Source organism: Eurosta solidaginis, chromosome 1, assembly GCF_040869045.1.
Source record: "Eurosta solidaginis isolate ZX-2024a chromosome 1, ASM4086904v1, whole genome shotgun sequence".
Classification (NCBI taxonomy): domain Eukaryota; kingdom Metazoa; phylum Arthropoda; class Insecta; order Diptera; family Tephritidae; genus Eurosta; species Eurosta solidaginis.
This window is the reverse complement of record NC_090319.1, coordinates 99,376,639-99,400,689: the sequence shown is the minus strand read 5'-3', so window position 1 is coordinate 99,400,689 and position 24,051 is coordinate 99,376,639. Positions and strand designations below refer to the sequence as shown.

The following is a 24,051-nucleotide window of genomic DNA, read 5'->3' as shown; positions in this document are numbered from 1 at the left end:
ATCATAATGCCATGGCTAACCAATCCATGAGTGGTGTTTACTTGAAAGGGAGCAGAGTGGACGCTATGTACCTCCTGCGAGACCCTAGCATGGTCTTTAGAAACTGTACTGCGGGGTGTAGGATTAGCCAGTTGCAATCTGATGGAATGTATCATATGATGCTTGTATCAGGTTTGAAACTCCTACCTTGAGGATTCGGAAAAATCTTGGGGGTTGTGGTTTCATGTTGTATTTTGGATTCGTGACGCGTCCTTAATACCACGAATTCACCTTCGTGGAAGTTGACAATAAAGCATGCTTAATGAAGTTATGCAGTCGCTTCTTCGTTGTGGTGGCAATAAAGCATTCTCTTCGGAGTAATGCGGTCGCTTCAGCCATCGAATCAAACAATAAAGCATTCTCTTCGGAGTAATGCAGCCTTCTTCGGTGGAAGGTTGGCATAAACTTTACTCATGATACTCTTCTCACATGGAGTAAACTGCCTTTCTGCGGAAAAGGAACCCGTTGAACACATCCCAAAATTGTGAATGTTGAGTATAAAATGTTTGGTAAGTAAAGCTGAACAAAAATAAAGATGAACATATGAGTTTAATAAATAAAGCAGAATGAATGTTACATTATGATCTTTCGTTGTGGATATTTATGGATAATTGTAAGATTGGGTTAGTTTTTGAAACTTCGTTACACCAAGCATTTGATCTTTAGTATACGTACTAGTACCTGTGATTAATGAGGTGTATCTTCCGAGTAAATGAGCGTAGTACCTGTGGCTATTCATGTTTCTAATTTAGTTACGTTAGAATCATGTTATTCACGGCGAACTGTCATTTCAACCTTAAGATGACGTCGAGGTAGTTATTCATGCGGAAAAGACATTTTGATCTTATAGATGACGCCGTTGTAGTTATGCGATAGGATGTTTTGGATCACAATGTCTCGGAAATGTTATATCACATCCCTAAATTGTGATCCAGGTTTCCTTGTTCCGTTCAGAACGGGTGGTTCACTCTCACCTAATACTTGTATTAAAATTGTGGAACTGTATCATGTATTTGATGCATTGTGCTAAAGGTCAGAATATGTTACAGCGAAATAGCATAGAATTAAAATCGTAGTGGAATTCTAGGTGGAGTTGCCTTGCAACCAGATGCCATTGTCCATAAAATGGCGGGAGCTTGATAGACTCCTATCAGACCAAGGTAAGAATCCGCAATTGAAACGTCCGATTACAAGCTCAATGGTTCCAATGGCTATGCTAAGAAGTGTTGAGGGAGGAGGGCAACATGGAGCTGATAATTTGTGCCATTGATCATGCAATTAGATCCGTGTCTGACAACGTGGGGTTGAGTCATCCACTGACAGGTACTCACGTTAAGCACCTATCGTAATTGATTGCAAAGGCTGACATCAGCGCCCTACAGGAAATGCGACAGACAAAGCAAGGCAGGCGGGCAACATCTTTGTAGCAGAGTGACCAAGAAGAGAAGAAAGAAAGGTGTAGCTTTTGAGTTTTATTGGTTTTTGTCGTGGGAAAGAGACTTAGCCGCCAAGTATTTTGCTCCCGACTGAGAGCGAGTGTCTTGACGTGATCTACACGCCAACATATTAGTTTCCCGCCATGGATAAGTCCTCTTTTTACGATAAACTGCTTACGTTGTCGAATCAATTTGCTGGACTTGTTTTGTCTAGAGGGAGGGCCTCTGTCGAAGTTGGCACAGGGGACAGTTTTCGACACTCAATAGTCTATAGGTCCTTTGATTTAGTTCATTAGAATTATATATCTAGCTATTTGTGGGTCAACGGCAGGATGAGCACCAGGGTCATAGATTTACGCACTATAAGACGTGTTAATACCAATTTAGACAATTAGAAAGAAACGTTAAGTCGAAAGTCGTGGATGCGAGTAGCTTCATATGCCTATCGGAGGGACAAAGGGACAAATTCCAAGCCGAGACAAAGTCCTGCAGAAGCGATAATGGCGACCTTGTAATCGGCGTACGGGTGCATGTGAAGCTATGGAAGGAGAACTTCTCATTACCGCTAGAAAGTGAGGAAGATGACGAAAGCGATATCCTAATACCTGGTGATGGGATGTATGGCTTATGAAGTTCCATCGGGACGACGAACTGATTGAGCCTTATCAGAGCGTTTTCATCATCATCAATATTTATTGGCGCTTAGACGTCTGGCCGATTTTGGCCAATGCCTAGTAAGTCACCCCACTAAAAGGTAGATGCATTTTTTATTTGGAAGTAATTTCACTATCCTCGCTACTGAACTTTATCAACTGCATCCCAATTGTCAATAAAAACAAGTTTTTATAAAACTGTATACTTGTATGCCTTTTGATATCTAAATGCAAGGTTTATAGAAGTTTCAAAGTGCTAACTCTTTTGAAGGAGTAGCTTGGATAGCTTGATTGTTACTCCTTCCGATTTTGTCTAAGCTCAGTCAATGGATACAATACCCTTAGTTGATGGTTACTTTTTCCACTTTTTTATTCTTCAAAAGGTCCTCTTGGATGGACCATTACGAGAAGAATTCAATAAATTATTTGATCAAGTACAACAATACAAGAACGAGATCATCAATAATATCCTAAACACAAATAAATCCTTGGCTCATATCTATGATGATATGAATATTATGCTGACATTACTGGGTTTGGCAACTTTCGAGCCACCGCAACTCTCGATACCGACATGGATGAACGATGAAGTACTGGAACGTATAATGACAGTAAGTAAAATTTTTAAATTAATGATGATATTAAATTTGATATTCGCATAGGCACTTCTACCACTTCTACCTTTCGTTATCTTGTAGGTTGACGACTCCGAGATCAAAGCAATCAATCGTCGTGCCAAAAAGGCCATCGTTAGCGATCAAAAACACGGACGTATGCTTTTATGGTCTTTAGAGTTTTGGACACGTGCTCTTAATACAATGATGGATGGTGTATTGGAGAAATTATGGGAGGAGGAAATTAAAAAGACGCCGCCTGAACCGGAATTCATGTCCAAACGTCAACCACATGAATACACTTTGGAAGATCAGAAGCTCTTACGTTTTTATGAGGACACTTTGCGCCTTTTACAGGAGGATCGACAAAAGTATCTTCGTATATTGAATGTGAACGAGCGAAAAGCAATTGATTTGAAAAATAATTACATTCATAAATTTAATGAACGTTGCTCCGAAATGGCGGTGCTGAAGTTGAAGTACGACTTTGCTTTGAAGCATTTTCGCGTTCGTTTACTCGGCTTGAAGGTGACTTTCTATCAGCGCGTAAATTTTCGAAATACAATTTCCGAGTTGAAGTAAGCAAAAACAAAAATTTGCAAAAGGTTATCATTTTAACTGTACTTATTTTTAGTGCCGAAACCGAAAAGGCTACCGAATATATAAATCGCTATTCAAAATTGCTTGAGTTCTCTGAAAAATCCATTGTGGACATTAAACAAGACATGGAGGCGTTGAATGCACGTGACAAATACATCGAACGTCAATTTAAGGCCAACTTTCTGCCGACTGTTCCAACGTTCACCCACGAATTGATTAAACTGTTTAGACGTCGTCCAAAAATGTTACAACGCTCCTTCCAATCGGCACTGGTGTGCCACGAGGTCGCTGCACATTTAGTGCAAAAGGGTCGTTCAATGTTTCCGCTGCCTATTGAGGTGCAGGATTATTTTAATAATTTACAAAGTTTAGATGATCCGCACAATGCGCCAAATCAAATGGATCCAAAGCATTGGGATCAATTTGTACGTTTGCGTAGACAGAAGATTGAGAATGAGCTAAAAATTAAAGGGCAGTCTTTCCATTTGGCCGATGCTCAGGATAAATTGAATGTTTTTTTAAAAGAATTAAATAATTTGAGAAGTGTTAAGCAGCATATGATAACTGAAATGGAAAATGCTTCCACTCAATACGTGAGTATAGTCCGTTCTTTTTTTACCAGGACCCGTATCGTGATTTACGATCCGTGTGCCGAGCTCAATTCTTTAAATTGCAGTAGCACTGAAATGACAATTGGGATTGAGGTAATTTACGGCTACAAGTACTTATGAGATTCATTATGATTAATTTTAAGAAAACATTGACAGATTCATATTTATCGTTTATGTGAAATTGGTTTTCGATACGTCATCTTATAACACGTTACGGGCCCATGTGGCAAACAAATTTGTTGGAATACTCGAAAGCACGACACACTGCCACATTAACTCGAGTTAATAAGTCGTCGCGGAAAGGACTTATGTGAGATCAAATATTTTTATATACAGTTCCGGTTTTATGATATGAAAAGACCGACAGTTTTAGTTTAAAATTGAAACCACTCGCGGTTTCAGCTATTTTTTTAACTTTTTTGTATCAAATTTCAAACCTTCCAACTACTGCGGCTTTTTTAAAGCTTATTCAGTTTACATTTTTTAAGTTTATTCAGTTTACATATGAAACTTAACTGAGCAATCACTTTAAAATATCAAACAAATCCTAAGGCTTTAAAATTGTCTTTTTGGTTTTTTTTTCGTTGACATTTTGTTATAAATATGGGAAAGCTCTGTGGGTGAAGCACAAAACTTCCATTGGGAATACATTCAAAGCGGGTCTGTGGCTATAATTTTTCTTTTGTAATTATTTCAACTGAAATGATTTAAATTTTAAACCAAATTTAGATTGGTTATTTAAGTAGTCCAAAAAATTATAAAATTTATACAAGAATGAGAATATTTTGGGAACTTTGTATATGGTTGTGTTTGGATTAGATTCGTAATCGTTTTCGTGATAGTTTTTAGACTGTTTGGTGATCATTCCGAAAATATGTGGGGATCATTTAAACATTCCCGGACTGTTCTAGTATAGATTCGCATTTTTCTTGGGATCATTTCAAAAATCGAGATCAATGCGGTACTTTTGTGTTATTATTTATGAAATGTTTTTTCGAATTGTATTGGTGATCATATAGGGATAATTTCAAGAAAGTTTGTGAAAAAATTTAGAACCATGCCAAGATCATTTTGGAGTTTTTTTCGCGATAATTTAATTGTAGCTTCTGGGATCTTTAACGCATATTTTCAGGATAACCTCGAGGTTATTTAAATACTGCAAGTAATTTAAGATACGACATAATCGATATCTACCAGCTTCTGTAAGTCGAACGAGATAAAGATTGTTACGTTGTCTAATCAAAACAGGAACGGTGGCTACTAAATGGCATATATTTGTCCGAAATTTTCCAAAAATGTGCTAAAAGCCGTGTTTCCAAGGACGTTTCGGGAATAAATTATTCTACAAAAATATGCTTTTAAAAAATTGTAGGTGTTAGTGTTTGAGTACATGCTGTAGAAAAATATGCATCCACCAGCATCATCTTCATTTTGCAAATTTTTTTAATCAATTGCTTAATAAGCCATTAAATTTTGATGTATAGATGCCGTTACGGACTAGTTTGAGGCGATCAATGCCTTGTGTTTTTAGCATACGCAGGAACAAAAAGTCCAAATAGAAAATAGGTCACGGTTGGCAGTAGAGATATTATAGGAAAATGGTATACTTAAGAGGCCCAATCTTCTAGCGATCTCGGTTGCAGAAGATTACGGAAGAATGTTGCATGGAACTAAAAAAAAATAAATGTAAGGCGCGATAACCTCCGAAGAGATCTAAGGCTGAGCTTCTCTTCCAATTTGCGTCGTGCTCCTCTTGATTTTTCCCTACAAATTGGCCGGACGGGACCTACATGTTTTATGCCGACTTCGAACGGCATCTGCAAGGCAGATGAGTTTTCACTGAGAGCTTTTAATGGCAGAAATACAATCGGAGCGCTTGCCAGACACTGCAGAAGAGCGACCCCGCTTAGAAAAATTTTCTTCTAATTGAAAAATCTTATTTCTAAAATTTTGATGTTGCTTTGCCCGGGAGTTGAACCCAGGGCATACGGTGTTATAGGCGGAGCACGCTACCATCACACCACGGTGGCCGTCAATGCATGGAACTATGTCATGTAAATATCGATCACGAAGATAGTCGACGAAACTTTTTTTTTTTCATTTACAAATCTTTATCATATTGTGACGAATATTAGTGACACAAAGTGATACTCACATCTCTAGTCTGATGCTAAGTAAATGAAGTCACGACAACAATACGTCAGCAGTGAACAACTGGAATGCTGAAGATAATGTTGCTGCACTGTTCGTGGCATTGAAAGGGCCTGCAGCTGAAATCTTACAGACAATTTCAGAGTACGAACGGAACAACTATGAAACATTGATGAGCTCTCTAGAGACACGTTACGAAAGCGAACATAGGATACAGATATATCAAATTGAGTTGCAAAATCGTTACCAAAAGGCGAATGAGACTTTGCAGGAGTTTGCGTCGGATGTTGAAAGATTGGTTCATCTCGAAAATGTAGACACACCCATGGAATACACCGAGAGGGTTAAAATTCAGAGCTTTATAAATGGAATGCGGGGTGCCGAAACGAAACGAGCTACATATGCGAACCCACAGCCAACATTTGCTGAAACGGTATCCCATGTACTGACCCAGGAAATAGCGTCACTTTTGAGTAAGCCCGCATACAAATCTCATCGCGTGGAAGTGGAAAGGCCAGATTGGGTAGGCATAATTTTGGAAGCACTGAAGGGATTACAACAAAAAAATGCCGGAGTCACATTGCACGTCATTGCTGCACCGGTCAAGGTAGTTCCAACTTGGCTGGTCGTAACCGCAAAGCTGGAGGAGATAAGCAACAGCGAGTCAAATGTAAAGATCGAGAACTTGCCCCAGCTATTGAACGTCGTGTGATACCTATCTCTCAAACTGGAAGGAAATCGAGCAGTCTTAACGTCGGGGGAAATGTGGATGGCAAAGAACGTGACTGTCGATACAGGTGCATCTCATTCTTTGATCCGATCTGATTTGGTCACCAGGAGAGTAAAGCCATTACCTGGAGCAAGATTGCGTACGATTACTGGCGAGTGTAACCAAGTCCAGGGAGAAGTGGTATATGAAGTCTTAATTGGGGAGGTCATGGTTCTACACAAATTCATTATAGCGGAGATTATTGATGAAGTCATATTGGGAGTGGACTTCTTAGCTGACCATGACATCAGGATCGACATGAAGAAAAGGATTATGCGTTATAAGAACCAGGATTTGCCACTTAACTTCAGTTTGGAAAAAGGGTTTAGTAGTAATCGAGTACTGGTGGAGAAGAGTCGACAAAGACCACGAAAGTCAAAGGTAAAGGTTGATGGAACGAATGGGCCAAACAAAGCAAAACCAAAGATACCTGCGAGAGAAAAACTGGCATTGAAAACCCCTAATGGACGCACTAAAACGACTGAAAGAATTTTCCAGAAAGGATGTAAGGGTGGTTTCGAGCCAGCGAGCACTACTGTTGTGAAACGTCAAGACGATACTGATGATGCAAAGTCAATCCGTCAAGATCAATCTCTGCGAAGTAGTTCTTCATTGATCAAACAACAGAGTGCGAGGGAACGATCCAGGATAATGAGTAGTAAGATGAAACGCAGGTACGATGAGAACAATAATTCGGAAGGTTTCTTGGAGGGAGATTTGGTACTGTTATACAACCCTCACCGGCGGAAAGGTGTTCCATCCAAATTTCGGTGCAGTTGGGAAGGCCCGTACAAAGTTGTGAAGAAGATCAGTGATGTCATCTACCGCATACAAACAATTGGGAAACCACGAAATAGAAGGGTGGCTCATTTGGAGAGGCTAGCAGCGGTTAGATCGAGAGATTTGTCTGACCGGGACGATATATTAGTGACACTAAGTGATACTCACATCCCTAGTCTGATGCTAAGTAAATGAAGTCACAACAACAATAAAGCAGACAGTCGCTTGTATCTACATAACCGAATCAATCATTATGTCTACACATATGTACGTACCCGCAGCGGAGAAGCAACGCACAACCACATGCATATATCTGAGATACTCCCGAAAGTATGCAATGAGAGAAGCTATAAATTCGTGCATCTGTAGTTACAGCTGAGAAATTTGTTAGCTGATGGCCAACTAGTAGATTCTGGAAATGGAAGCGCCTAGAAGATGCGAACGAGGAAATCAGAGAGTATAAAAGGCAGCAACAGTAGAGGCGCGATAATCAGTTGGATTTAAGTTGCTATCTAGCGAGCAATAGCAGTATTATTTTGAAAATTAGTTTCAGTGTTATTGTGAAGTACTTTAATAAAGGCCATTTTGCATTATTAAATATTGGAGTTATTTATTCAACAGTTTAGTGATTCGAACGTTAGAAGAGAATTTGAAATAATAGAATTTGCAGTAAATTCGTTACAATATATTTATGTAAATATATATCAATTATTTTAATAACATACCTTCAACAGTTCAACACCGTACAAAATCAAAACTTGGAAATTGTCTTACCTTTGGGCCAGGTAGAAACATCAATCGGAGGGTCGATGAAAAATTTGAACAACTGCATTCTAATGTGTATCGACGACATAAATGCAGTAAATGATTCGATTAAGGTAAGATATATTTTTAATAACAAAGAAGTTGAATTGGTTTATTCTAATAATAGACCGAAAGTAAGGGTCATCGTCACATTTGGGAGTGCCACGAAATCCCCATAAAAAAATACCCAAACACAAAATCTCCAAAGAAAGAAAAATACCCAAACACATAATCCCCAAATTCAAAATCCCCAAAATCAAAATCCCCAAAATCAAAATCCCCAAAATCGAAATCCCCAAACACAAAATCCCAGTGCTATTATACACATCATGATCGTGTAAAAAATAGCAATATCTTTTTCCTCTTTCATTCATATTTATGTGGGAGAGGCTCAAAATCCCCAAAAACAAAATCCTCAAATACAAAATCCCCCCCAAAAAAAAATCCACAAATTCAAAATCCCCAAACACAAAATCCCCAAACACAAAATCCCCAAATTCAAAATCCCCAAATTCAAAATCCCCAAATACCGAATCCTTCAAGTGTAGGATCGGCCGTGGGTTATTTTTCGTAAGCGCGGTCATGGGCCGCCTACGTAGAACAGAAATACTGGGGATGGCGTAGCCAGTGTCGGATCGGCTAAGAGTTATTTTTATGAAGCCCGTCCGAAGGCCTACGCAGAAGGGTGTACTACGCAGAAGGACGTCACCGTGGCGGTAGCCACGGTTAGTGCACACGTCCGGAATTGGCATGCCGTAGCCCAGGGTTATTTTTTATAAGCGTGGCCGTAGGCCACCTACGCAGAAAGGTTTTTTAATATGGAAATACTGGGGATCGCGTAGCCGGAGTTGGATCGTCTAAGGGTTATTTTTATGAAGCATGGCCGTGGGCCACCTCCTCAAAAGGGGTCTCTGCACAGAAATACTGGGGATTGCGAAGCCGGTGTTTCAAAATTTCTTTCTGCACTTGCTGTTTATGATATAGAAAATCATATTCAACTTTGAACATATGCATGAATGTGTGCATACATATTTAAAAAAAAAAAATTGTTACATTTGTAGTATTATACGAGTACGCTTGTGTTAGCAATTAGTGCTTAAAAGAACTTTTTAATTAATAAATAAAATGGAAATCAAAATACAAAAGTCCAACAAAGGGAACGATTTTTTATTTGTTGATGGATATACTTTCCATCTGCATTCCAGAAATAAAGAGCAATATCGTTGGTCGTGTGCGGAAAGGAAGTCTCTATTGTGTAAAAGTGTTGTAGTGACAACATCATCGAATAAGCAAGAGCATGCAATTAAAAAAAGCCCCACCGAACACTCTCACGATCCCCGAAGCTTTCATTTGGCCACGACAAATGCCAAGACTAAATTAAAAGAATTGGCCAATTCGTCAGGACTTCAACCTTCCCAAATCATTCGGGAAACTGCAGTAAATTGTGAGCCAGAGTGTAGGGTGTACCTTCCTTCAAAACGAGCACAAAAGCTTAAAGTACGACGTATTCGAAAATTGCATGACGTATGTAGCGAGCCAATTAGTTTGCAAGACATAACCGAAGAATTAAGAAATTTAGAAGGTGAACCATTTTTTTTTTAAAGTGAATGCTGTTTCGGTGATGAGAAAAACATAATATTGGGTACAACGTACTCATTAAAAGCCTTGGGTAGTTCGCAGTTCTGGGTAATGGATGGTACATTTTATGTGGTGCCAACTATATTCCGACAGCTTTTCACAATTCAAGGCCTAATCGATGGTCAGTTTGGTTCCGCTAATTTTTTGTTTAATGAGCAAAAAATCAAAGCAAGCATACGAAGAGTTTTTTCATCGGTTATGTTTCTTGGCTGCTTCAAAAAATGTATGCTTAAATCACACTAGAATTATTTCCGATTTTGAAAAAACTATAGCATCTGCTGCAAATGAATATTTTCCTGATGCGAAGTACAAAGGCTGTTTATTTCACTTTGGCCAGATAATGTGGAGACGCATACAAAAAGGGAGACTAACTCGAAAATATGGGAATGATTGCAATTTCAGTATGCACATACGTATGCTAAAAAGCCTGGCATTTGTACCTACAGAGGAAGTGTTGGTGTATTTTAAAGAGCTGGTTGCTAATACTGAGGATTATGACTTTAAAAAAATTGGTGCTTGGTTTAGGGTTAACTATTTAACCGGAAAACCCGGATCTAGCAATCCGAAATATGGTCCTGACTTTTGGAGTGTAGCAGATACCTTCAAAGAAAACTTTCCTCGGACCCAAAACTCCATAGAGGCCTGGTGCTGAAGACTTAAAGTTATTGTTGGCAGAAAGAACTGGGGTCTGTACGCAATAATACGATAGCTGGGAAAAGAAATGATTTTAATAAAGACAAATGTGGAAAAGCTCCAGTCATGAATAGAAATACCTGTAAAAAAAGCAAAACGTCGCAAAAAAATTTAAAAAATTGTAAAAAATCGTACCAAACTAGATAAAATTTATTATTTACGAGCTGTTGCAAATAATATTTTACTTTCTTTGTTAAATTCGTTTTAATTAACTTGAATTCTGTATCCTTTAATCATAATATGTTATTCTTATGTTAGATATGTGTTGTTAATTAATAAAAACAAAAAACTTTTGTTTGGAAATGCAATGAAATAAATCAAATGTAAGAAATGTGAAATTGGGGATTTTGAGTTTGGGGATTTTGAATTTGGGGATTTTGTATTTGGGGATTTTGTGTTTGGGGATTTTGAATTTGGGGATTTTGATTTAGGGATGTTGTGTTTGGGGATTTCGAGCCCAACCCTTTTGATTTTGGGGATAACGTGGTAGACCCTCACAATTTACAAGATAAGAAGCAGCTGGGAGAGCCACTGTGTAACAGTCACATTTAGCTTCTTTAGTTCTTGGATATTAAGGAGGCCTAGCAAAATACTACGACTGGGTAGGGTTTCGTGCTCACTTTTAGGGCACTCTAATATTCTCGATAGTTTCGACATTTCCCAAAAGTATAAAGGCAGGTCGAGGTAGTGTCTTGAAAGGCAAAGTTTTAGCTGTGGTATTTTCATTTTAACTAAAAAAGTATTGCTGTAACTACCTTAGAGCAAAAAATAGCAAGGAGTGCTGTTATGAGCCTTCTTCCCAGATGCCTGTTCGTATGAGCCCGAAATCTGCAATCAAGATAAACGACATTATTCGAATGATATTTGGCAGAAAATTTTTACATAGTCCATAAAATAAAGCTTTTTTACTCCTAAACAAATTTTCTAAAAAAAAAGGGGTCGAAAGAGTACAGCTGGGGTCCGTGAAGAGATCTTAGTAAAGGAGGAGTAAAGGAGGCTATCACCTCTGCTATGGTGAGTGAGATCTTGCAAATAATATCGGGATAGAATTCTGATAGGCTACGTGGATGACGTAGTCATAATTCATCAGAATCCTTAGTAGGGCCTTAACAGTCTATTCGATTTGGCCGTATAGTAGCAAAACACCAGCCATTCCTTTTTAACGGTAAGTGACGCCAATAGTTGATTTTTGATGCAAGGATACAACGTTTGTACTTTGAGAAAATAGAAAGGTCGCTAGCAAATAATATATGTATGTAGTTTCACGAAGGCATCATATTTTTATAGCGGAGTGTGATTTTGGAGTTCCGAATTTGAACTTGATTTCTTAGAATAAAACTCACTAAAAATGGCGCGTGTCTGATTCAAAACACTTTATATGAGGGATGATGCTTTTGTTGTCAGAGAACTATAAAACCTATAAAAGGGTCTAGATATCGTATAGTCGTTCTTATAACTAGATATTAATATTCAGTTTGCCGTGATCGTCATCTCCTTAATAGCGTTTTATCTTAGTTTTTACACTTTTAGGTCAGTCAGTATCGAAACTAAGAGGTTATAATTTTCAATTTAATTAAAAAAGACATAAAATGTATTTCCACTAATACTCGTAGAAAGCAGGTGCAAAAAAGTTACGTATGATGCAACGTTTAGCCGTCTTCCGTCGTCAGGTGATCTACAGAGAATGGGAGCACAAAATGTATCGTGCCAATATCGATTACCTCAAGTATATGTTGGAAGTAATAGAAAAGTGCAAGGTACGGTATGTAGTAATTTGAAAAAAAAAAAAACCGCCTACTTCCATGGAAGATCTTCTTGAAATTGTCTCATGAAATATTTTTCCAGGTAAGTGCAGAGTTTCTGCAATTATTACGTAACTGGAAAAAAGTTAAAGAGCAGCGCGCGAAGCAGATGAAGATTGGTAGTATTGAGCAACTGATTGAACAACGAGTAGCGGCATATCGTAAGAATTTGGATTGCATGTGAGTGAGCGAATAATAAATGACGTAAATATAGGACAAACTGGCTTCAAAGAAATGTGACTTTGTTTGTCAAATTATCGCGCTATCGAACTTTACATAAAGGCGGCCATGGTACATTAACTGCTTAGTAGTTTTGGTTTTGTAGATGACCGCCCAGATTAGTTTAATGATCGGACGAGTGTTATGTATTCCCATCTACCTAAGCCAATTGTGCCGGGAGGGCTTTTGCCTTTCGTCAACTAATAGATCTACCTAACTATATTGTTTTCTTGTTCATCTAGCTTTTTGCTGTTACACGGACTCAGTCAAAGTTTAATTTATACTATCACCTCGTCCATCAATTTCAAATGACTAAAATTCCGATACCGAATAAAAATTCGACTTCTGATTTCGATACATATTTTGATTTTGTTTCCGTCTACATCAGGTTACAGAAAAATAGCAGTGCCAATTTTTCATTAAACCTCGCCAGTTAAACTCTTCTTTTTTTTTCAAAATTCGAGAACGTTTTTAGAAAATTTGTTTTTTTGAGTTGGTATGTATGTTCTACTCCAATCAATCTTAGTATAACAAAACAAAAGTTATAGGTCCCCCAAAATTCGCATTGAATTTTAACAATTTTTTTTTTTCGAGGAGTGTCTTAGATTAAGCTCCATAAAAAGTTTGAACCATTTTTTTTATTGTATATGGAATAAAATCTCCTTTTTAGGAAAATTAGTTGTTGAACTAAAATTGGTTGAGCTACAAAACTGCATATTCAAAAAAATTCAGAGAACTTCAAATAATATACTCAAAAATGTTTTCACGATTTGCTTGCATAGTTACAGTCAAAAAATTCATAGAAGTTTTTTACATATAAAATTTTGAAAACATAAAAAGAAGAAATTTAAGTAAAATTGCCATTGCTTTTTTTGGATTCGCTGGTTTATATTTACGCTTCGATTTCCCTTCCGGTAACGGCCACGTTTTCGGTTTTATTTCATTTCCGCGCGGGTTATCAGATTCGGTTTCAATTTCCTTTTCGGTGCTGGCTTTGAGTGCGACTTCGTTTCTGGTTCGGGTTCGGCCTTCTACTCCGCTATATGTTGTGGTTCCGATTGCTGTTTCGATTATGGTTCTAGTTCCGAATATGTTATCCGTTCCAGTTTTGATTTTGATCCCGGTTTCGAGGGTTCCGGTTATTGTTTTCCTTTTCTTTTCATTAGTTCCGTCATGTAATGAAATGATATCTTACACCAGAAACATATAAATGAACGGCCGGCAATAAAACTTGATTTATTTTAAGAGCCAATAAAAGCGAAACGTAGTACAGAAAAAGAGCTTAGCAAAGATAAAACAACTCATTGAAATCTTATATGAAAGTTATATAGGGAGCCCTATTTTTACTGCTCTTTCTTGTACTCCGTTTTTACGGTTTCATTTGTAAGGTTTTCTTTAAATAACTCTAAGAGTAATTCCATTGTTTAAAGCCCACCTTAAATGAGGTAGACAAAATAAAGCTCTATTAACTTGACCTTGAAGCACACAAATTTCCAAACAAAACTTTATAGACCAAAGTACCTTTGAATATCTTTTAATTCTACGGATATGCTTAGAGTAGTCTCATCCGAATCTCTCAGCTGCCATGGCTTAGTTTCATGCAAGGCGAATTTAATTGGGCAGAGCACAGATTTCCTGTAAAGTCAGCACAAAAAACCAAAAGACTTAAGACGCGAACCTAATACATGGTTTATATTCTCTGTAACATAAAAGAGATTCCCCCACAGACGGTAATTTGCCCTAATTTTGGTTTACATGCATAATTTTCAATTTCGTTCAATAAGTTCTTACCTGTCTGAGTTTAAAAAACTTTCTCTACTCTCCCTTTGCCGCTTCATGTCACAGTATCGTTTTCCTCCCTCTCTTTTACCATCACCTACTTTATACCTCTCCATCTCCTCTCCCTTTCCAAGTTTCTAGCTAATCGAATTAATACTTATTTTTAATACTTTTTTTCAAACTTTCTACTTCTATCACCCTTTCTCTATCGCCCTGTCCGTCCTATTTTTTTTCTCTCTCTCTCTATTTAATCCCATCTCTCTTTCTCCTTTTCGTCTCCCTCTCTCTTTACCTCTTTGGCTACTTCCCAGAAAAAGCACCCTTAAGGTACACTCCCGCGGCTTCTATGAAACAGTCCTGGAAATTGGAACAAAATATGATCGCTGGTTTCGGAGTCTAAAGGCTGCTTAGATACAAACACACACACTTACATATTTTATTAATATATAGACTAGGGAGCGGCTGTACATTATTTAGATTCTTATTCAAACGTTTTCCTTTCTGTAGCAACGAAAAAATTACAAATTGCAAGGACCAAATTATTGAAGTTAAACGAAAAAATGCTTGTATAAATCGGGCAATTGATGAGATTAAAGTTGATGTGGCGGTATTTACCGCAAATCGTGATTTTCTTTTGGAAGAGAAATTGGATAGAGAACGCAAAGACAGGCAATAAATTGTTGCTCATCAATATGACATTCAATTTTTTTTGATTTTATGTTTTTTTTTTTTTACAGAATGGAGAAAATAAAACGTTACAGTTTTCTCATCAACGAGGTTCGGCAGGATTATGCACATATCCTTGAATTGAAGACCATTTTGGAGTTGCAACGTTTGCGTACATTCCCGACATTGGGACCACCTCCTGAGGGTTGCGAAGAGCCAATGAATTAATTTTAATACTTTTAAATATTTTCCCGTTAACTTAACTTTTATTTTATAAATGATTTTGTTAACAGACTTTCATATCTACATACATATGTATGTTTGTACGTATGCCATACTTATCATTGTTTAATTATTTCATTTATACATAAAATACACAAGATTTTTTTGATCAAAATTTTTGTTTGACTTAGTTGCATTATTTCAGAGCGAATACCATATATACAGTTAATAATGGTATGAAAAGATGAAGAAATGACCACGTCCAATAGAGGCTGTGAAGAAAAGAACATTAAGCATTAATATCGCCCTACTTTACTTAAATATCTACTTAAAAATAAGAAGCTGAGCTTAATAGGACTTAAGGATCCCGCTGAGTAGAGGTATACCTTACACAAGCTCCATCATGAGATTAATAGCGTTTAGTTGGACCCCCGTGCCGCGTAAATATAGACACGGCAAATTTCAATGAGATTACAAACCTGTGGAAGGAGTTTATCTGTGATCATTGTCGATAAATCGACGGCGTTTGCGAAAAGTTTCCAGGATTTCGTTAAATACCAAAATCTTTCATAAAGGGTGCTACTGGTGGCTATTATTCATACCACGCACGCTCTCAAAAATTTTCATTTTAACTGTCGAGGAAGCATATTAGTGCTAATATTAAATTTTTCGATAACGCTAAAGACCACATGACTACCGCTTCTACGAGTAACTGATTTCCGTTTCACTACACTTTTCCGCATAGTTTTTCCTCGTAGTAGTGGTATCTTTTTCTTCCTAGATTCCTATATACTAGGTGCAAAATAAAGCCTCTCTCCAAGGACTGTACTCTGGATTTAAGAGATGGTAGTCAAGCCGGTTCTGCTCTATGGGATGTGGGAATGGTGGAATACACTGGATTCGGCGCAGTATATTAGTTAACTGATTCACTGATATTTCGAGGTTGGAATGAAAGATTGCTGGGCGATTTTCTGTCCTGAGCTAGATATGAGCCCCAAGTTCAAGCTGCATGATCACAGTAGCGTCTTCCAAAAGGAAGTTGCAGCGAATAAAGATGCAGTTTATAAAACAACTACGGTGAAAGAATTAAACAGCTCAACAACGGTGCGATGGAGGCTACTCCAGGAGTGCCTGACCTCTTTTGCGATTGCTTATTACGTGGCTGACTCCTTGGGTGTCGAGGAACGGTGACAAGCAGTTATGATTTGATATCTACCTGCCAATATCCTGGGAAACTTCTATTGCCCGGAATCTAGATGATCCGTGTTTTAGTACAAGGCATGTTGAAGGCTGACTACTTAATTGGAGAAGAGCGGTGGCAAGCAGGTATGCTTTTATCCCATGCTAGCTCGTCGTCTTGAGCACCACCGTCCTTGCCCACAGCCACATGAAAAAAAATTAGGTTCATACCTGAATAAATATAGAAATATATGTGATGCGGCAAGAAAAGGGAAAATAAAAGGTGAGGCCTGTTCTGTAAGGTGGTGTCCTCACACCCTTTTCAGCGCGAGTTGCGCGAAGCCATGAGTACTATGCTGACTCCTTTTCTACTTACAGACCTCATCTTTTCTTTCCTCCTTTATGTTGTGCCCCTCATGCCTAACTCCTTTCTTCTTTCCTGATATATGCATATGAACCACCATTTTGTGCATGTGGCTATGGGTAAGAACGGTGGTGAAATACCCCGCCCAAGACGACGAGCTAGGGTGAGATACAAGCGTGCATACCTGCTTGCTACTGCTCCTCACCACCTCAGCAGTCAGCCTCGCAACATGCCTTGTACTATTTAAGATACGGATCATCTAGATTCCGGGCAATAGAAGTTTCCCAGGATACTGTCAAGTAGATATCATAGCCCGCACATGTACAATTAAATCGGTATTAGAGGGCTGCAAGGAATCCGAAGTACCGTTGATCTCCTGCGATTTGTTCCTGTGCACACTAGCCTCGGGATAGCTAAGTTTAGACTGAATAGTCACTACCCATTGCAGGGCTACTTTTGACCGGAAGTGGATAGACGGTGATCCGTAAATAAAGATTGGAGTTTTGACAGGTCACGGTATGTGTCCGCAAACGGCACCTTTTAATGGAATTCAAAATGGACATAGAGTGCCTGCGTGGAAATAAATGAAACTGCACTCGCGTCTCTTCAATCTAACCTAATAGAAGGATTTCGAAACTCTTCATAGTCAACTTGAACTGTAGCAATACCGCTTGGAGTGCACTTAGATTCAACTTTTTTTACCCTGTCTTACATTGACCTAAGTAATTGTTTTGGTTTTGTGTTGGGATCCCCACCCTTTCACATTAGTGGCTATCGTACCTAAATTTTTAGGTTTCTTATCTTTCCTACAGCTTATTAGCCCTTTACAATACTCGAATTTCCTGGGATATTAATTTGACTCACCGAGTGATTTTCCATTTGCTGGAATTCTCCTGAAAATGCTCACGATGCAGATATTTTTGTATGCCAATTACAAATGCCCTTATATAAGTGTCATAATCCAATGATTCCAAGTTCCATAAAATCTCAGGTGCAGCCTTAGTAGGTAGCAAATCCTTAAAATAATGGCGACTATGATTTTTGAATATCCATTCATTTAAGGAGAAAGTGCGACCTGTCAATGAAAAGTTATTTATGTCTGTTATCTCACTTCGTAGTCCACCACTCCTTCCTTCATCCTTTTTAACCTCCTCACTGGCTCATCACTTACTTACCAGCTAGGCAAGCTTGTCGAAATTTTTTCGCTATGGGTAAGACAAATTTTCTTTTCAGCCTCAAAACCGTCAAAAGATCCATTAGCAGCGCTGGAGCATAGTGCAACAAAATTACCGCTATTTCATGTAGCAGAAAACTTTTTTGATACTTAAAATTCGGAAACATCATAATGCGTTTGGTGGGATAAACGCGTGACCATTTGAGTGTCAGACAACCCAGACGTGCCCATGTAATAGGGTTCGTTACACCCGATGTAGCATTGGAAATGCAAACTCTACGAAACAAAATATAAAATCGTACAAAATTGTTGGTGATGGGCATGTGTTAGCTTTCCAAACCTCCCTAGCGTTGCTTTTTTCGCCATTAAGATCAAAGAATTAACCACAAAGTCTACTGGTATTATATCACATATAATATCTTTATCGCCTAATATGCTGCTGATTGTTCCTTTACCGATTTCCATCATAATTCCCGTAATGCCTTGTATATTATCGATCCAGCCGGGATAGGGTTCCCGATGAGCAGCCGTCACAATGGATGGTCGGACGATAACAATTGGTATGTAGTGTTTGTATTCGTTCACGATTTGCTCTGCTATGGACTTCGTAAAAGTGTAAGTGTTTGGATGTGGACCCTATTGTAGGATTTATTTATCTATTTAATTAGTATCCAATACAACAACCGTTTGTTAAATTTCAGCAAAGGATATATTAGCTGGGTTTTTTTTACATCTATATACGTTTACGCTTAAACTTTATATGGACTGTTAAGTGTTAAACTTTATCTACTCTTCTGAAATTGCTGCGCAGGAAATTAAATTAAAAAAAATAAATGTAAAGCTTCTCTTCCAATTTGCGTCGTGCTCCTCTTGATTTTCCCTACAAATTGGCCGGACGGGACCTACATGTTTTATGCCGACTCCGAACGGCATCTGCAAGACAGATGAGTTTTCACTGAGAGCTTTTTCATGGCAGAAATACACCCGGAGCGCTTGCCAAACACTGCCGAGGGGCGACCCCGCTTAGAAAAAATTTCTTCTAATTGAAAAACCTTATTTCTAAAATTTTGATGTTGCTTTGCCCGGGAGTTGAACCCAGGGCATACGGTGTGATAGGCGGAGCACGCTACCATCACACCACGGTAGCCGCAGAAAATTATGATAAATAAATATAAGGCACGATAACCTCCGAAGAGATTTTAGGCCGAGCTTCTCTTCCAATTTGCGTTGGGCTCCTTTTTAATTTTTCCTACAAATTGGCGGGACGGGACCTACTTATTTTATACCGACTCCGAACGGTATCTGCGAGGCAGATGAGTTTTCACTGAGAGCTTTTCATGGCATAAATACACTCTGAGTGCTTGCCAAACACTGCCGAGGGGCGACCCTGCTTAGAAAAATTTTCTTCTAATTAAAAAACCTTATTTCTAAAATTTTGATGTTGTTTTGCCCGGGGTGTGAACCCAGGGCATTCGGTGTGGTCTGCGGTGACGCGCAGAAAATTAGTACTCCTAAATTTCAATACGCATTATACTCAGATGCAACTGAAATATGTGTCTTTATTTCACCTCTATGTATTGTGTGTGTCCACTATTCACCGAAACCGATTCAGCTATAGCTTATAAATATGACCATCAGAGGTGTGTGTCTCCGCTTTTCGGTACAACATGTTCTGTAGCTAGTTGCCGCTAGATGGGTATCCTAAACATTATCTAAGTGAAGATAAGCGTTTTTTACCCGCAAAAGTAGACGTATATACGTGTAAAAAAACACGGCTAATGTATGAATAATTTCCCATAAATTGTTCCATAACCTAGTAGTTTAGGAAACCAAAAACTTTGTATTTTCATTCAATAAAATCAACACTGAAGACAAATGAGTTTTTATTAAACATTTATTTAAAATAACATACGGAAATGGTATAGTACGTAAAATTTACGTACATTACCAACATCGTAGGTTAAAACTAAGACAGTTCTAGGTTTAAGGAAATAGGTCTCGTAGAGACTAAAGTCGAAAAGTTGCTAGCTGGAGAACAATGTAATAAACGACGGTGACGTTACAAATTAATATTTTTTACCTTAATATAATTGGCCAAACTATTGAAATATGCATCTGGTATTTTATTGGTGCAATCAACGAACATTTTCCAATTGACCGGGGGTAGAGTTGGATATATCAACTCATCAACGTACTTGCGTCCTGGATTGCAGTATGCCGTAGAAACATACACAAAGCTCTATAAATGATGATAAAACCTCAAAAAGGTACGACTACTCTAAGCCATTTTTAGTCATACATACCTTCAGTTGTGGCATTTTCTTACACATCTCCAATAAATGCAAAGTGCCAATGGCATTAACCTGCGAGGCCACCTTTAAGCGCTCGTTGAAACGAACTGTTGCAGCGCTGTGGAAAATTATCTGTACATTTTCACATAATTCATGACGATCAGCGGCACTTAACCCTGAAATAGGTACAACGAGTTGATAAAAAATTAAGCAATTACTAAATTACATTATAATATCTGACGACGGCTATGACGAAATAAGAATGACTTAGAAATTATAAATTTACTTTGGATAGAAGAGCAGGTAAAGACTGGTTTAATGCTTTCTCTAAACTCTACCAAGACAAGTCAGCCTCCTTGAACCTACTGGAATTGAACTTCGTTTGACAGAGTAAAACGTTTCAAAAAAGAAAATGCTAAATTGTTTTTTGATTTTCCAGAAGAGTTTGAAAAGCTTTAATTTCTATCCAATCACATTTATAATGATGATGAGACGGGGCTGTTATGCAGCTCAAATATTCAAGACATTGGGCAGATAGGTTAAAAGTAAATTTGAACCATGAGTAGAGCGTGGGTCTCTTTTGGCTGTAATAAGTTGCATGAGTGCTCCTGCGAATTTGTGCCCCTTCTTTATTGTTCCGTGAAAATATCTATTTGAAGGAAAGTTCAAAAATAAATATACATAGCTAAAATAAACTAAAAAACACGCTTTTAAAAAATATCGAATTAAAAGTTAAAATTAATTAAAAAAAAGTTTGTGTTGTGAAAAAAGCGGGTTCCGATAAAACACTTTCTTAGCCGGAGCGTTGTCTTTCATTCGCATAACATGGCCTAGCCAGCGTAGCCGCTGCGTTGTAATTCGCTGGACTATGTTGATGTGAGCGTAAAGCTCGTACAGTTCATCATTAAATCTTCTTCGGCACTCGCCAACGCCAATACGTAGAGGTCCATAAATCATTCGAAGAACTTTTCCGTCAAACCCTCCCAGAGCTGCTTCATCTTCTTGCTTTTTATTTATTACTTTATTAAATATTTGTGAAATAATTAATATTGTAAATTCTAATTTCGAAAAGCAGCCGTGGTGTGATGGTAGCGTGCTCCGCCTATTACACCGAATATCCTGGGTTAACGGCCCGGGCACAGCACCATCAAAATTTAAGAAACAAGTTTTTTTCTATTAGAAGAACATTTTTCTAAGCGGGGTCGCCCCTCTGCAGTGTTTGGCAAGCACTCCGAGTGTATTTCTGCCATGAAAAGCTTCTCAGTGAAAACAACTCATCTGCCTTACAGATGCCGTTCGGAGTCGGTATAAAACAAGTAGGTCCCGTCCCGCCAATTCGCAGGAATAATTAAATGGAATGCGACGTAAATTGGAAAGAAGCTCGGGCTAAAATCTCTTCGGAGGTTATCGCGCCTTACATTTATTTATTTTTTTAATTTGGAAAATAAAGTCAAAGTTTTCCAGTTTCTGTAAGAGATACATACATACATACATACATTCAAATAAGTTTTAAAATCGCCGCAGTTTTCTATTGTGGTTTCTTTAACTTAAGCTCTAAGATTGTTAAGCGCCAATTATCTAATGTAAAAAAGTGGTTCCAGAACTCACCAAAATCATCACATTCAATATTTCCACTGAGATATTGCAGTTTTTCCAGCCGCTCAGGAAAATTCATTCGTAGACGCTCAAAAATTTTATGCTGCACAAAAGCCTGATACCGCTGAGCCACCGTGAAGCCGCTCTTTTCACGTATCAAGATATAAATGCGCGCGATTTCAGGAAAGCTCCATAATAGCTTTTCCAATAAAGTTTTCCCTACAAAGCCAGTGGCGCCTAAAATAACAATAAAAGGGGATAAGATAACGCAAAATTGTAGATAAAAACACAAAAACAAATTAACATCTGCTTCTACATACATTTGCACATACATACATATACGTAAAAAGGTTAAGGTGTATCAATAAAAAAAATATATGAAACCGAAATTTCTTTCTAGGGCAGCGTAAATCGTGTGAAATCATTCACATACGTTTTTAGTGATTTTGTTTTCCCACCCGATTAAGTCGAAAAATATTAATAATTATATTTGCATGAAATAAGTTCCGAGTGAAACTCATAAGCCCCCTTTTAACTCGATTTTCTCCCTTTTAGTTTTTCATATAAAATATTTGGTACTTCCAATGGGTTGTTAGGAATGATGCCCTCCACAAAGCGCAGTTATACCAACTTTGAAGAGATGAGATAGTGAATCGCAAAATGAATAATGAAAATAACAATTGTAAACCTTTTTACTACCACGCATGTTCATAAAACTTCAATCGACTCAGAGGACACGTTTTCCCCGCCTAATTCAAACTTAGTGTCGACGCAGCTAGCCTATCTGTTCTCGGATTGAAATCGCCAGCGTCAACAAATTAAAACTAGGAGGTGAAACGCGTCGCCGTTTGTGTAATACGAGTACATTAAGAGTAGCGATCAAAATTTGCACTAAAAATGTTAAGATTTTGTTACCGTCTAATGTAGAAATATTGCAATTGCATATTACGAAACAGGAAAATTTAAACAAATTTGATTGATTTGTTTTATTGTAATTATTTTTTTGTTTACACAGAAATATGTAGTAGGTTTCTCGTTCTCCACTTTTCCTTACCTGTTACGAATATTACAGCATCCTTGTAGAAGTCCTCTGAATCACACATTTTTCACTGTAAGTCCGTTATTTAAGAAAAGTTCCAATGCCCTGCCGCTACAACTTGTTTTTGTAAAAATTTTTTTTATGCGAATTTTCCGAATTGATTTCCACACCAAGTAATCTCTCTGCTGTACCAAATGAAAGTGAAAAATATTAGATGAAAGCCAACATTGGCTAGCCACACATCAATCCTAGAAAAACAAGTTTTCCAATAAGTGACTGAGCAGTAGCGTTGCGATTGCAGCGGCTCTATGGAGCTTTTCATGGTGCCAATCAGCAGCAATAGCACGTGCTTTACCGGGCAGCATTTGTTGCTAGAAAAATGAATAAATACTCGTAAAAGTAATTTTTTTATTTGGCTTTTGTAAACAACAACGATAAAATTGGCGGGAAAAGATATATCTCTACCTCGTACGTACTATATTGTATGTACATAAACATATGTATGCACGACGATTTATTTAGGCAACATTTTATTGAAGTGACGCAACTTGTAATCAACACAACAGCGTGAGACGAAGTGCGGGGCTCCACAGAACATCATGTGTAGGTAGTGATAGAACGATACGAGCACTGAGTGTGTAGGTCAGGGAAACATACTCTTAGTCCCTACCTGCCTTTGCACCGTTTGCCAGCACAGAATATATATGTTTGCGACATCCGCCCAATGCAGCTCCTGCCATGGACGGTGCCACTTTCCTAGATGTTCTGGTCTCCGCGACGGCAACCCCTCGACGGCAACCCCTCGACGGGTTTCATTGCGCCATGTTGCCAGGCCGCATACCTAAATACACCGGGTACCCCAATGCTTACCCAAGGACGTCCAGTCACAGAGCCCCAACAGCAGTTGCGTCCTAGTCTTCCACAACCCAGGC

General features: G+C 38.2%; 2 protein-coding genes across 3 annotated transcripts in view; one reads left to right on the top strand and one right to left on the bottom strand.

Annotated features, from left to right (window-relative positions):
- Nucleotides 1–15,482, top strand: part of Xport-B (exit protein of rhodopsin and TRP B) — a 29,857-nt gene extending 14,375 nt beyond the window's left edge. The window contains exons 7-14 of the mRNA XM_067761040.1: nucleotides 2,512–2,739; nucleotides 2,827–3,320; nucleotides 3,377–3,935; nucleotides 8,388–8,531; nucleotides 12,402–12,545; nucleotides 12,634–12,770; nucleotides 15,096–15,257; nucleotides 15,326–15,482. Of these exons, the coding sequence (XP_067617141.1) occupies nucleotides 2,512–2,739; nucleotides 2,827–3,320; nucleotides 3,377–3,935; nucleotides 8,388–8,531; nucleotides 12,402–12,545; nucleotides 12,634–12,770; nucleotides 15,096–15,257; nucleotides 15,326–15,482 (2,025 nt within the window). The remainder of the gene's footprint in view (nucleotides 1–2,511; nucleotides 2,740–2,826; nucleotides 3,321–3,376; nucleotides 3,936–8,387; nucleotides 8,532–12,401; nucleotides 12,546–12,633; nucleotides 12,771–15,095; nucleotides 15,258–15,325) is intronic.
- A 68-nt stretch (nucleotides 15,483–15,550) lies between these two features.
- The window catches only part of LOC137236880 (putative fatty acyl-CoA reductase CG5065), a 30,152-nt gene continuing 21,651 nt past the window's right edge, over nucleotides 15,551–24,051 (bottom strand). For both annotated transcript variants that reach the window (XM_067759970.1, XM_067759978.1), the window contains exons 2-9: nucleotides 23,135–23,490; nucleotides 22,093–22,317; nucleotides 20,497–20,660; nucleotides 20,274–20,432; nucleotides 18,534–18,829; nucleotides 18,195–18,469; nucleotides 17,884–18,094; nucleotides 15,551–15,748 (exon numbers count right to left, since the gene is read on the bottom strand). In XM_067759970.1, coding sequence (XP_067616071.1) covers nucleotides 15,673–15,748; nucleotides 17,884–18,094; nucleotides 18,195–18,469; nucleotides 18,534–18,829; nucleotides 20,274–20,432; nucleotides 20,497–20,660; nucleotides 22,093–22,317; nucleotides 23,135–23,183 — 1,455 coding nt within the window. In that variant the 5' untranslated portion in view covers nucleotides 23,184–23,490 and the 3' untranslated portion in view covers nucleotides 15,551–15,672. The remainder of the gene's footprint in view (nucleotides 15,749–17,883; nucleotides 18,095–18,194; nucleotides 18,470–18,533; nucleotides 18,830–20,273; nucleotides 20,433–20,496; nucleotides 20,661–22,092; nucleotides 22,318–23,134; nucleotides 23,491–24,051) is intronic.